At 38.1% G+C, this 13,788-nt stretch overlaps 1 protein-coding gene across 50 annotated transcripts in view; it reads right to left on the bottom strand.

The window, feature by feature from the left end:
* Positions 1-8,177: 8,177 nt before the first annotated feature.
* RIMS1 (regulating synaptic membrane exocytosis 1) overlaps positions 8,178-13,788 on the bottom strand; it is a 522,383-nt gene continuing 516,772 nt past the window's right edge. For all 50 annotated transcript variants that reach the window (XM_030809350.1, XM_030809351.1, XM_030809340.1 and 47 more), the window contains 3 exons: positions 13,067-13,168; positions 12,325-12,464; positions 8,178-10,767 (listed from right to left, as the gene is read on the bottom strand). In XM_030809350.1, coding sequence (XP_030665210.1) covers positions 10,549-10,767; positions 12,325-12,464; positions 13,067-13,168 — 461 coding nt within the window. In that variant the 3' untranslated portion in view covers positions 8,178-10,548. The remainder of the gene's footprint in view (positions 10,768-12,324; positions 12,465-13,066; positions 13,169-13,788) is intronic.

Genomic DNA, 13,788 nt, shown 5'->3' on the forward strand with positions numbered 1-13,788 from the left:
TGGTTTTGCTGGTTTTGCTTAGTAGATAGAAAGGCCAGTGGAAAGTGTGGCCAGTCACAAGGCTCTGCTTTCTAGGCCTGGGCATTCAATCTTTCTGTGCAAACTGAGCTCCTCCAACCCCTGCATCACTCGGAGGTGGGGCCGGCTTCATAGGCCTGGGTCCTGGGCAGTCATACCAGGCCTCGCACTCAGGAGGCTTCATGCTCTGCTGTTGCTGTCTTGAAAATCTTAAGAATTTTTTAACATGGGGCCTCACATTTTTATTTTGTACTAGACCTCCTAAATGACATAATAGGTCCTGCCTGGGAGTGTGTTAGAGATGCATTATCTGAGGCCTCATCTTGGACTTCTAAAATTCAATGTGTGTTTTAACAGGATCCCAAGGTAAATGGTTGCAACGTTAAAATTTGAGCACTGATCTTAGCTGCCTATGAAGTTGTGGTGGCAGAATGCAGATGAGTGAGCAGCGGGTGAGTCCTTGGCAGAGAATGCAGGGGAAGATTTGCCTTCTCCTCTTCAGAATGGAGGAATCAAAAAGCAGAGAGCCTGGGGGTGGGGGGGCACTTGGGAGAAGCTGAAATTCAGGGAGAGAGAGGAGAGTAAGTGGAAATTGTTTTACAGTACAGGAACCAGCTCTCATAAACCATTTCCTTTATAATTTGGTGACCTGTCACAAATTTTTGAAAAACTTAGTTCTAACATTGGAGCACAAAAGTGAAATTGAACCATGACTGACCACTGTTTCTCCGGCTTTAGGATACAGCCTGACCATGGTTGAGCTATTGCTCTACTATGGAATGAGACAGGCATCCCCACTGATCCCAGTTGCCCTTTATCCCTCCACTGTTTCTAGACATTTCCCCCTCTGTTACCCTTCTAGCTCTCAAATCTCCCACCCTTCCAACCTCAACATGCACACTTTGCTTTATGTCATCAGGGGGGTTACAAATTTACAAAAGAACAGCTTGGAAAATACTTTTACTTCAGCCTGTAGCTGCTTTCAGAAGGATAAGAAAACCCTAAGGAAAAGGGGACTCCAATAGGTTAACTGCCAGAAATAAAGGTGGTGGATTTATAAAGTCAAAATTAATTTGTAATTTTAAAATTTACTGTTGCAATGATTTAGAAAAAACCTTCAAATAGGAGTGTTTTTTTTTTTAATTTGTGTGTCATAGAGCACTTCATTTTGGTTACTTGCAATTTTATTGAGCCCAATTATTATACTTACAGTGTAGAAATCTCCACCTTAGTATACATGGTTGAGAAATCAAACAATATATTTGACATAATACCGTGTTAGGTCATTCTTGCATTCCTATAAAAAAATACCTGAGACTGGTTAATTTATAAAGAAAAGACATTTAATTGGCTCATGGTTCGGCAGACTGTACAGGCAGCATGGTGCCGGCATCTGCTTGCTTATTGGGAGGCCTCAGGGAGCTTTTACTCATGGTGGGAGGCAAAGTGGGAGCTGGTACTTCGTATGGGGAAAACAGGAGCAAGGGCAGGGGGAGGTGCCCCACACTTTTAAAGGACCAGATCTCCTGAGAACTCACTCTTTGTGGTGGGGACGGCACTAAGCCAGGAGGGATCCATCCCCATGACCCAAGCAGCTCCCCGCAGGCCCCAGCTCCTACACTGGGGATTACATCTCAACACGAGATTTGGAGGGGACGTCCAAACTATGCCAGATGGTGAAATTAGACCAAAGAAAAGCAGAAGCCACACAAACCAAAAGTGTTGTTTTTAGAATACAAGCTAGCATGCAAGAGAATCCTGGCTAGGGGCAACAAGAAACATAGACTTTATTTTGATTCTCAACTGAAGAAATAGCTATGGATCCCTTTAGCATTATAACTGTAGCTGTTTTGGGAGTTGGTGGTGACACTTTGGGATTTATGGAAAGAAGATTGAGTTTTTATAGACTGAGAAGCAATGATCCAGAAGAATGTGGAGTCCTCAGTTTTTGTGTTGTGCATTCATTCTATCATCTTGTGTTTGTGTACAGTCTCTGTGCCATATACTGAACTACTTTTTATGTCATTATTTTTAACTTGAATTATTTCAAAAGGATTTACAAAGAGTTTCAAGAAGCCATTTCATAGTAACATTATTGGAATAAATCATAAAAAGAAACAATATATACTAGCTGTGAATTCTTTGAGGATTGATGTGAGAGTATAATTGTTTTACAAAGTCCTGGAGAGACAGGGTAAATTAAGCTCATATAATGGGTTATTACACTATTTCTGCAACAGTCCCAGGCAGGAGTTCAGGAAGTCTGTGAACTAAAAGAGGAAAAAATGCATCTTTACTTTTTTCTAATCTCTAATTGTAATTTAAAATTTCTTTCAGTTATCACTGTAGGTAAGAAACCACAATAGCATAGTAGTACCTGTGACCTTGCTGTCAATACAGAATTATACATATTCATAATATCAACTAGTATTTATGCTCATCACAGCTTCAAAAACACTAGTTATTGGACCTGTCACTAGATTTCTTTTAATACCTCAGTAAAGAAGTCATATGTATTGCTAGATGACAAATTTTTGTTTTGTTTTATTTTGTTTTTTGAGACAGGGTCTCAGTGCCACTCAGACCGGAGCGCACTGGTGTGATAAAAGCTCATGCAGCCTGTCCCTCCCAGGTTCAATCAATCTGCAGCCTCAGCCTCTCAAGCAGCTAGGACCACAGGTGTGTGATATCGTGCCTGGCTAGGACCACAGGTGTGTGACATCGTGCCTGGCTAGGACCACAGGTGTGTGACATCGTGCCTGGCTAGGACCACAGGTGTGTGACATCGTGCCTGGCTAGGACCACAGGTGTGTGATATCGTGCCTGGCTAGGACTACAGGTGTGTGATATCGTGCCTGGCTTTTTAAAAATTTTTTTGTAGAGATGGGTTTTTGCCATATTGCCCAGGCTGGTCTCAAAACTCCTGGGCTCAAGTATCCGCCTGCTTCAGCCTCCCTAAGTGTTGGGATTACAGGTGTGAGCCACCACGCCAGACCACAAATTTGTTGTTAAAATGTTTTTAACTCTTTCAATATAATTGGCTTCATTTTCCTCCTATGTACTTTTTAAAGGAGTTTAACTTCATTATTCTGAGAAGGAGTCTATAGGTATCACCAGGCACCAAAGGGAACCAAAGCATATGAAAAGTTAAGTGCCCCGTGGTAGAAGCAATCCCACTCCTCGGTATGTACCCAAAGGAAAAGAATTCATTCTATCAAAACAGACACATCCACCCATATGTTCATTGCGGCACTATTCACAATAGCAAGGATAATAGAATCAACCTAAGTGCCCATCAGCAGTGGATTGGATAAAGAAAATGTGGTACATATACACCATGGAATACTATGCAGCCATAAAACAGAATGAAATCATGCTCTTTGCAGCAATATGGATGGAGCTGGAAGCCATTATCCTAAGTGACCTAAGGAAAGAACAGAAAACCAAATACTGCATGTTCTTGCTTATAAGTGGGAACTAAACACTGAATACACATGAACATGAAGATGGGAACAATAGACACTGGGATCACTAGTGAGGGGAAGGAGGGGCCACGGGCTGAAAATCCATTTGTTGGGTGCTATGTTTACAGCCTCGGTAACAAAGCCTCAGTGTCATGCAGTTTATCCAAGTAATAAACCTGCACATGTACCCTTTAACTTATAATAAAAGTTGGAATAAAAAAGAAACATGAGAAGCCTCTAAAATTACACTTGATCCCATTCCATACTTTTTAATAGACTGAAAATGCCTGTTCTACGATAAAAATAAAGAATAGTATATTTCGTCTTAAAAAAGAACTCTATAGTAGAAGAAAGCACAACCACTCAGTAGAAAAAAATTCTTTTTTCAGACACTAAATAATAAAATGTAAAACAAACATACAAAAATATTTGCAAAAAGTATTCAGTGACATACTGGAAAAAATAGCTGACAGAAATGCATAGCCAATGCAAGAAGCATCTTTAATACACACGCAATGAAAACCAAAGGCAAAACATTACGAAAAAACAGGAATTTAGGGTGGAGTGAACATGATGGCAGGAACAAGCTAGAGTGATGTAGGCGTGTGGTTTCTGATGATTTTATGTATTGATAGAACTTGGAAAATGTAGAGGAATGAATAGATAAGATAACACATATAATCAGAAAAGCCACAGTCGCATCTTGTGTGACAGAAATAGGGAAAGGAGTGATAGAATGAAAGTACCTGCAAAGGAGGATGAAAGAGATGATCCAGCATCTGAAGAGAGGACCTAGAGTGGGTATACAGAAAAGGAGAAAGAAAAAGGTGGTAATTGCAGTGAAACAACTCAGTTCCTCTGCTCCTGGAGAAATTGGGGAGAATTCAGTGATATGGGAGCAGATTTTCAGGTAGAGAATAGGCTGGGAACCTCGCAGTGCAGAAGGCAGTTAGAGAACCTTGAGAGGCTGAGAATTTCTGGAACAGAAAAATTGCGAGGCTTGCTAACGAAATCATCCAGGAAATGGCACTGAAAATGGTGGTTAGAAAGCACCATTTTCTAAAGCTGACTCGTCTGTTGGGCTGGGTCAGAGAGGGTGTTCTCTGTCTGCTTCTAAGAGGTGGTGCTCACTAAATGCAAAGGTTGGTCTAGAAAAGGAAGGAACAACCAGCCCTACTGAAGATGTACAGAATGGCCTGAAGACAGCGTTATGTGATACGGACTATTGAAATTAGCACTCCTATCACCTGAAGAGAGGATAAATCTTCCTCTGTTTTTATCTGCCAGTACTGGAAAAGGACATTTTATCAGTGGTGGTGGACCAGATAAATGAGCAGGAAATGAAGGCCAGATTTGCCCAAGGGTTTTGTGTTCATATGAAGTCTTCATAAGGTTAACTTAGGCTTCACAAAGTTAGGTTTATGCATAATGGTTATAGGTGCTAACATTTATTAAGCCACTTACTATGAATTCAGGTTTTGTCCTAAAAATGTAATATTTACTATTTACTTTAATCCTCAAAATAACTGTATGAGGTAGGTGTTATTATTATCCCATTGAACAGATATGTTGTAGTGTATTTTATGTTAGCTGTATGTCTTCCTGCATGCTATAGATATATTTATAATGCCATATTCCTCAAAATATCAGTCTGGAGTCTTAGAAATATTTAAGACACCAGATGAGTGGCTAGATAATTTGGAAGAGAGGAGAAGATGATTGTCATCAGAATGAGTGTGGTTGGGTGTGGCCAATCTTGAGAATTTTTGTCCCACCTTTCCTAGGTCTTGAGAGAAGAGAAAAAATGGGTCTAGAGCAGACACAACTTTCCCATCATGTCCTTCTCTAAGGCAGAAGCATTCTCTTTCTTCTACTAGCATCCATATTGCCTTGGGAGAACTACCCTAACTTTTCTATGTGGTTTGGGTGCAACTGCCTGGATTCCCTAGATCCAGGGCTGGACTCTTGACACAAGCCTGTCTATCATTGTATTTCATTTTTCTGGTCAGAGATATTTGTTCAGCATTAGGCATGGATCAAGATGATCCAAAGGAGATTTTGCTGGGATGATGGGGCAATTGCGGGTTTTTTAATCCAACTAATACATTTACATTTACAAAAACCAATTGACCACCAAGTATGTGATAAGATAGGTATATACGTTTAATTAAAGGAGTTCTGTGGTAAGAGCTATAGAGCAGCAGTCACCAACCTTTTTGGCACCAGGGGCTGGTTTTGTGGAAGACAGTTTTTTCCACAGACCCGGGGGGAGAATGGCTTCAGGATGATTCAAGTGCGTTACATTTATTGTGCACTTTATTTCTATTATTACATTATAATATGTAATGAAATAATTATATAACTCACCATAATGTAGAATCAGTGAAGCCCTGATCTTGTTTTCCTGCAACTAGATGGTCCCATCTAGGGGTGATGGGAGACAGTGACAGATCATCAGGCATTAGAATTTCATAAGGAGCACACAACCTAGACCCCTCACATGTACAGTTCATAATACGGTTCATGCACCTATGAGAATCTATTGCTGCTGCCAATCTGACAGGAGGCAGAGCTCACTTGCCTGGCTCACCTCTGGCTGTGTGGCCCAGTTCCTAACAGGCCACAGACCAGTACCAGTCCATAGCGCAGGGATTGGGGACCCCTGTTTTATTGGGTCTGACAACCTAGACTGGGGTTATTAATGAGCAGCAGGCGTGGTAAGTAGAGGAGGCAGGGTAGACAAAACTACTTTTGGAAAGTTAAAGAATAATTCTTTCTTTGTTCTATCTCCTTTACTCAAACTGTTCCTGAAGGCTGCATATTATGTATTCATGAAGTTTGACAGTGCAAATGGTGAGTGGTCAGGGGAATAGGGAGACTGAGAGCAGGGAGAGGGAGAGGGAGGGAGAGAGAGAGAGAGAGAGGAGAGAGAGAGAGGCTTAGAAAGAGGTTTCAGGGAATGGAGAAGAGCCCACCTGCCTCCTTTTCCTATCCCCCACCCCCATCGTAAGGCAGAGTCGCTCAGGCAACTTGTGGGAGACCAAGCTGGCCAGGAGCTGCCTCGTCGCAGAGAAATAGCTTAGGATTTTTTCTCACCTTGTGAACTCTTCATTCTTTAATATCTAGCTTAACTGTCAGCAGTTAGTAGAGGACAAAGAGCGCTTAGCATGGCAGGATCCCGAGTTGGTCAGACTTTGGTTCATATCCCAGCATATGTGACCTTAGCTTGTTGCTTCACTTGTCTAAGCTGCAGAGCCTTCTATGAGAAATAGGGGTCCTATACTTACCTCATAGGACTGCTCTGAGGGAGTAAATATAATCCCATATCCTTTGTATACAAATCAAATACAGGAAGTCCTAACTTGGACTAACTTAACCACTTGTTCTTGGAAACTGATTTTAAGTGAAACAATGTACAGCAGGTCCTCGATAACATTGACAGAGGAAAAAAAAAGTTTTTTTAATGTGTCATTTTACTTAAAGTCACAGTTTCTCAGAACTTAATGACATTGAGGATTTATTGTATGCTATCATAATTATTTCTTTATGTGTATATACATAATGATCTCTTTCAATACACAGGGAGCTACTTTAATAGAGGGCTACTTTATATTCTAAGTACTTAATACCTAGTACTTAACAAAATCCTTAATAATGTTGGTTAAGTATAATCAGATAATATATTATCTGGGATACATATGGCGTTGGGATTTCAAGAAATAAGTTGTCAGAGTCAGCAAGAAACCATGAAGACTTAGCAAAATTGCCTTTCCTCAGGTTCCTTCCTCCTATCACTGTAGGCTCTGAAATCCCACCACCGGGTGGCTTTATATGGTTTGAAGAGAGATTACTGCTCTTCTCTTTCTGTCTAGACAATAATTCTGAAGCCCACTCTCATCACCTGTTTCAGTGGCAGACTTTTCTCCCGGCCTCACCCAGCTCTAAGCTTTCTTAATGCACGCGCATCAAACAGCTTTACTCTGTTTTAAACTGAACTGATCAGTTGTTTTTGCCTCTTACTGACCCAGCCTAACAGATAATCTTGTGTCTTGTAGATCAAACAAATGGATGATTTAATAGGGTAAAATTCAGTCAACTGTTTAAAAACTATAAATAACTGATGCATTTATGTCTCCAGTCTCTTTATTGCCTCAAATTTGATGTTGATGTAACTGTGTTTACTTTGCTTTACAAGTTAAAGCCAGCATGGTCTATAAAAAGTTAAGAGCTCTTAGAAAGACAAGACTAGATCACAAAAGTTATTTTACTACAATGCAAGGTGAAAGTAGTGCTCACCAAGTGTTTCGTGAGAGGCGATGATTATTAAATATATGAGCACACTTTCAGGTAAGAAAAATAATAAAATAACCTAAAAAGTTAATAATGTCTCTTTGAATATATTATTTTGGATATCTATCTGTATTTGAAGATACTTTTATTACCTAAGATTCTATTAAAGATAATTCAGTGTAAATGTATTGCTTATTTTTTGTTAAATTGGTGTCCTCTAAACCAAAGTTATACAAATTAGTCATGGGTTCAGAAGAAAAAGATGGAAAGAGGAAATATACTATGATGAGAGACGCAGGAATCAATTTTTTGATATGTCACATAACTTGAAATAATTTGGCAATTGGACAATAGAGTTGTCTCTTTTATTAGCACATTCAAACAGCAGCAGAAAACAACCTTCCATTTGATTCTTACTGAGATTTATTATTTTTAATAATGCCACTTTTCAGAAGTATAGTCATGTGCTCACTTAGACAGGCTGACGAAGTGAAAACTTGTATGTGATGCAAAGTACCCTTTGGGCCATCGATTAAGACAATAATATAATGCAGTGACAAGTCAAGTCAAATGCCCGCAGCAGACAACAAACCCCAGCCTCCCCTTCCCATGGCCTGGCTCCCATTCTGCACCATAGAACCCACAATGGAAATCTGGCAAGACATAGAACACAGATGGCTACTGACTGACAGGAAAAGTAAATTTTATTAAACATGTTTACATACATGAGTTGGAATTTCATTTAAAAGCACAGGGGAGTGTTAAGACAAGTGGTCAAAATAGAAAGATACTACCCAATTATAATCAGTTGATTGTTGGCCACTAAGACAGAACGGAATCTAGTAGAAGTGCACCAATGCTTCAGTTCCTCCTGCTCAGCATGGTGAGCAGTGGTCAATCTGTGCCCTGTGGAATGATGGGCAGATAATTCTGGCATGTGTAAATAATAATAAATAATTCACTTGGTGCAGGCAGTATGTCTATGAATTAAAACCTAGTGTGTACACAGTGTCTACATGTGTTACAGCCCCACAGTAGGAATCTACACCAAAATATTTATTAGAAGGAATTTGGTCCGTACTACATCACGTTTTCCAGAGGGTAAAAAATAAAGTCCATCTATAGACATTTCACCACAGACCCAGAGACTGAGTCTGGCTAAAATCTGCAAAATGTCTATAACAAAAATGGATGGCTTAGATTTCTTGGTTATTTCGGTATAGTAATTAACAAGCAAACTGTACAAGTACATGCAACATACAAGCTGGCCTATGTGGAACTAACATACATTATTAAATAACCTTTTGTTTCTTTTCTTTTTAAAATTTTTTTTTACAAAATGTGCATGCAGCTTTGAACAGTTCCAAGTCATGCTGCTCTATTTGTGTAATCACAAAAGTGGAGTGACTCATAAAAGGAGGGAGAACATATCAATGCACCTGCAGAGACTGCAGTTTGTAGCACATGTACAGAATGTCACAAGGGAAATTCAAGGCCAAGAGAAACTAAATGAAAATGCAAATTGAAAGTTGATTTTGTTTATTTTCCCCCAAAAAAGTAAGATACTTTGCATTAAAAAATCAAGCTTTGTGCTTGCATCAGTCTCAAAGAAATGTAAACTAAAATACAATAAAAACAATAGTTTAGTGCAGAATATTTCAACTGGAATTTCCAGTGGAATATTGAACAGCTCATGCCATGCTCTTTCCAGGGCAGATGGGTGTGTCTACACTGAGGCATGGCTGAGAAGCCTGGGCATAGCTCAAAGTGTCTTAGGCTCAAATCCATTCCTAGTCACCATTTTTGGGAAGTCAAAGTATGGTTTATACACATGAGCATTTTTTTTATATCAGGAAGAAAAAGGCATTACAAGGAGTGTTTTCAAAGAACAATTATGCAGTTAGTTTTAGTCCCCAGCATTAGTTGCAGATTGACTTCTTTAAAAGTCTTCCATGCAAAACAATGGAAACCATAAATTAATTTTCTAGAATGCAAACAGATAGGCTCTTCATTAAAAAAGTACTTCTGTGATTATTTATTTTGGAAGATAACTTTTTGTCTCTTGGGTTTCCACACATAAGACTTTAAATAATTATAAAATGAAAGCTAGTGAAACCCTTCCTTGGCTTCACCTTATGTAGCTGTTTAACACTTTGGGGAGATGCTACAGAGACCACTTCAGCCCTTTTTTTTGGTGCTTTTGGAAAAAAGAAGGGAAGAATCTCTGTTAGCATCATGAGGCCTGTCATGACACAGCCAAAAAAAAACTAGTGGAAATAACAGATGTGGTGAAAACAAAACAAAAACTCAAGAAACAAAAACTAACAAACAACACACAAATAAACAAAACACACAAAAGAACAAAACAATTCAAACATCAGGGAAATAACACTGCTTGTGGTCTGTGCAGAAACGTGTAGAATACAACTTTTCACAGAGTGAGAGTTTCCAGTTTGTTCAATTTGGTGTGTGTGTGTGTGTGTGTGTGCATGTGTGTATGTGTATGCGTGGATTTAAAGTTTCGTCTTTTTCTATTTGTTAGAAGCATCAGTGACTCTCACCAGCATGTTGATTCTTCCTGTAAATTTGATAGATTGCCTTGTTCTGTCATATGAAGCCATGTTTTAAATAACAATTGGGACATATTGAAAAACTACTACAGGCAAAACACAAGTTGATTGTCTGTCTCCAACAATGCTTTTGATCATGAAATATCTGGTTCAGATTATTATCCTGAAAAGTAGAGTTTTATTGGAATGACTCTGGTATGAGTTCACTATGATCGAATACAGGGAGGCCCAGTTGAACTTTCCAGAGATGACTGGGAAGCCCGGCGGGTGAGGGGAGTGAGTGTGGGATCCACCAGTGAGGACGGTGGGAACAATTTGTACCATCCGATCACCATGCTGGACAGGTCGAGTTCTTCCAACAAGATCTGAGCCACACCCATAAAGCATTTGTGGTCCATTCTGCCATAGTCTCCCCAGACAATCACCTGCAGAGACAGAGAAATGCAACATTACCTGGACTTCTCTCTGCTTCACATTTGAAGGGCTCAAAGCAACTATGCTGTAAAAGTGGGCCAGTCAGTGAAGCAGAGGAAAAGAGTAATGAATACAACTATCACCAAGGAGAAGGCACAGATAAGAAGATACACAAACCTTAAGGTGCTCATAGACACTTCACAATAATTTTTAGTCTGATGGAATGAAGGATTGTGTGTTCCTAGTCAATGAGGAGTATTATCTACATAAGCCATGTTAAAGAAATAAATACAGAAGATTATTTTTATATGAATGCAACACCTTTCTTGTGTGACTACTATCTAATTAGCGATGTGCAGGACCATAAAAATATAAAAATTAAAATTTGTGCAATTTAGGAGGGCAAGATGAGCAATCCAACTCAGTATACCATGGAATGTATGTACCAGAAAGTATGTACAAATAATGAGAGTATTCATTTGATTTCTTTTGTATTATGGTCTTTTTAGTGAAGGGGTAGGTCAAAAAATAATTGTGAGCTGGTACCTTTTGAGGACTTGCCTGCCAATTTTGATTTAGATGATTAATATTTCAATTAGATCATTAAAAATTACCACAATCTAGGTCAACTTCTATCGGCTACTGGTGTCAGACAAGCCTTCCATTTCACATACTCCCAGGTTCTATTTTCTAATACTTCATTCATCTGTAAAGGTTCTCAACTGAACTCATTCACCTGTTTTACACAAGCAGAGTTGGTGGTGAATCAAGCCTTTAAAATTTACTGAGTAACTTTGTGAAATTACTTTACCTCTTGAATCGCAGACAAAATCTTTAAAATGGGGATAATGATACTTATTGCACATGTTAGTTACAAAATTTAAATAATGTATATAAGCACCTAGAAATGCATCTGGCATTCCACTAGGACTCAATATTTGCTGGTGTCTGCACACTTCTCTTCTCCTCTCCCTCTTCCTCTTTGTACCCCATGTTTGGTATATAGCAATGCTCAACCAACTATTATTAGCATTGTTTTGTTTGATATATCTATACCTATCTATCATCTATCTATCTAGTGAGGATATATCTCTATCTATCTATCATCTATCTATCTAGTGAGGATATATCTCTATCTATCTATCATCTATCTATCTAGTGAGGATATATCTATACCTATCTATCATCTATCTATCTAGTGAGGATATATCTCTATCTATCTATCATCTATCTATCTAGTGAGGATATATCTCTATCTATCTATCGTCTATCTATCTAGTGAGGAGTGAGGAGGGGCGGGAACAGGGCAAAGCTAGAAGGAGAGGACAGAGAGAGAAAAGACAAGAAGAGAGAGAGATAAAATAAAATTGTTCTCTATTAGATCCACCAAATATTTTTAATATTATACACTATTTATATTATAAACTAACCATTTGAATTTTGTCTACTCAAGAATATTATCCTACATTTATCTTTACCAAATTTTATTCTCTTTGTGTTTGACCATCTCTTTGATGTATGGATAAAACAGACATTTCAATGTCAAAGCCAAACAAACTATTACTGACCTGAAGAACTTTACCCTGTGGACTTTCATCAAAAACCAGAGACTGCTGATACAAAGGATCAAGGGTTTTTCGTGCAATTCTTGTCTTCTTCTTGGCTATACAGGCCCCATTTTCCAAAAGATATACTTTGACATATGGAGCTAAACAAAGGTATATTAACATATAAGAAATTATTCCTTAAATTCAACTATTTTTTTAATTAGAGAATTCTCTATTAGAGAATTAGAGATGCTTACTGAAAGTTTCCCATTGACTGTTTAAATTACTTAAAATTTCCATTGCTCCATAAATTCTGTACCTTAAATCTATATGTTACCATTACTGCCATTTTCCTCATTTTGATTCAATGTATACAAAGTTATTTGAAGACTTTGACTTACTTGGGTTACAATGCAGGTTTATATCTTAAAGCTCATTGTTCCCTTTTTGTGATTAGAACTATATTCTTTCTTTCTTTTCCCCTTCTAAGTGTGCAAAAAGAAAATAATTGACACAAGCTAAGAAACGACCATAACTAAACTTTAAAAAAATATTATAACATACTTCTTAACACCTTCTGAAAGAATAACTGTACAAGGAAAACCCAAATCCATTTTAATAACATCAAAGAACACAGAAACACTGCTTTTTAATCAATCAGATGATGCAAAACAGAGCATATGAAATTAAAATGCAGCAAATATTTTTATTTGTTTGCCTATTAAGTAGTCCCTTCACCAAATTCAGGAATACTTCTCCTTACCAGGTGTAGATTTGGAACCAGGCTTTTGTGTGAGGCTTCGTGCTCTAATGACTTCTACTTCTAATTGGCCCTTTTTGTCCTCCATTCCAATTTGTATATCACCTGCAAATGGAAGGGAGCAAGATGTGTTTCAGCTTCTTTGCAGTTATGTGCAGTTAAAACAAAAAGGAGAGCCCATAACAGACTACAGATTTTTATCTTCAAGATTTTGATAAGAAACTAATATTTAGACCCCTCACTCCACAATCCACTTTTCTTTCTCAGTTTCCAAATCAAATTTGGAGACCATTCTCTTATTTTTTCTGGTATTAATACCTCTTATGAGAGCTGCAAATTAGTTAATAAATGACTATAACAACACTGAAATATTTCTATACTTCTCATACTTAATAAGATTTCTTACTCTTATTTCATCCAGTATATAATAAAAAATTGTAACCATATGTATTTTCATTATCCAGAGAAAGCCACCATTAATATTTGGTGAATATCCTAGCATTCTTATACTTCTATCACTCTCTCTGCCTGTCTGTCTGTCTGTCTATCTATCTATCTATCTATCTATCTATCTATCTATCTATCTATCATCTATCATCATCATCTATCTATCAGCAATCATGATCATACACCATCATTTTATTGACTGTATGGACATGTCATTACCTATTAAATCAGACTCCTATTGATGGAAATAAAGGTTATTTACATAAACTATTTTATAG

This window comes from Nomascus leucogenys, chromosome 3 (genome assembly GCF_006542625.1).
Source record: "Nomascus leucogenys isolate Asia chromosome 3, Asia_NLE_v1, whole genome shotgun sequence".
NCBI lineage: Eukaryota > Metazoa > Chordata > Mammalia > Primates > Hylobatidae > Nomascus > Nomascus leucogenys.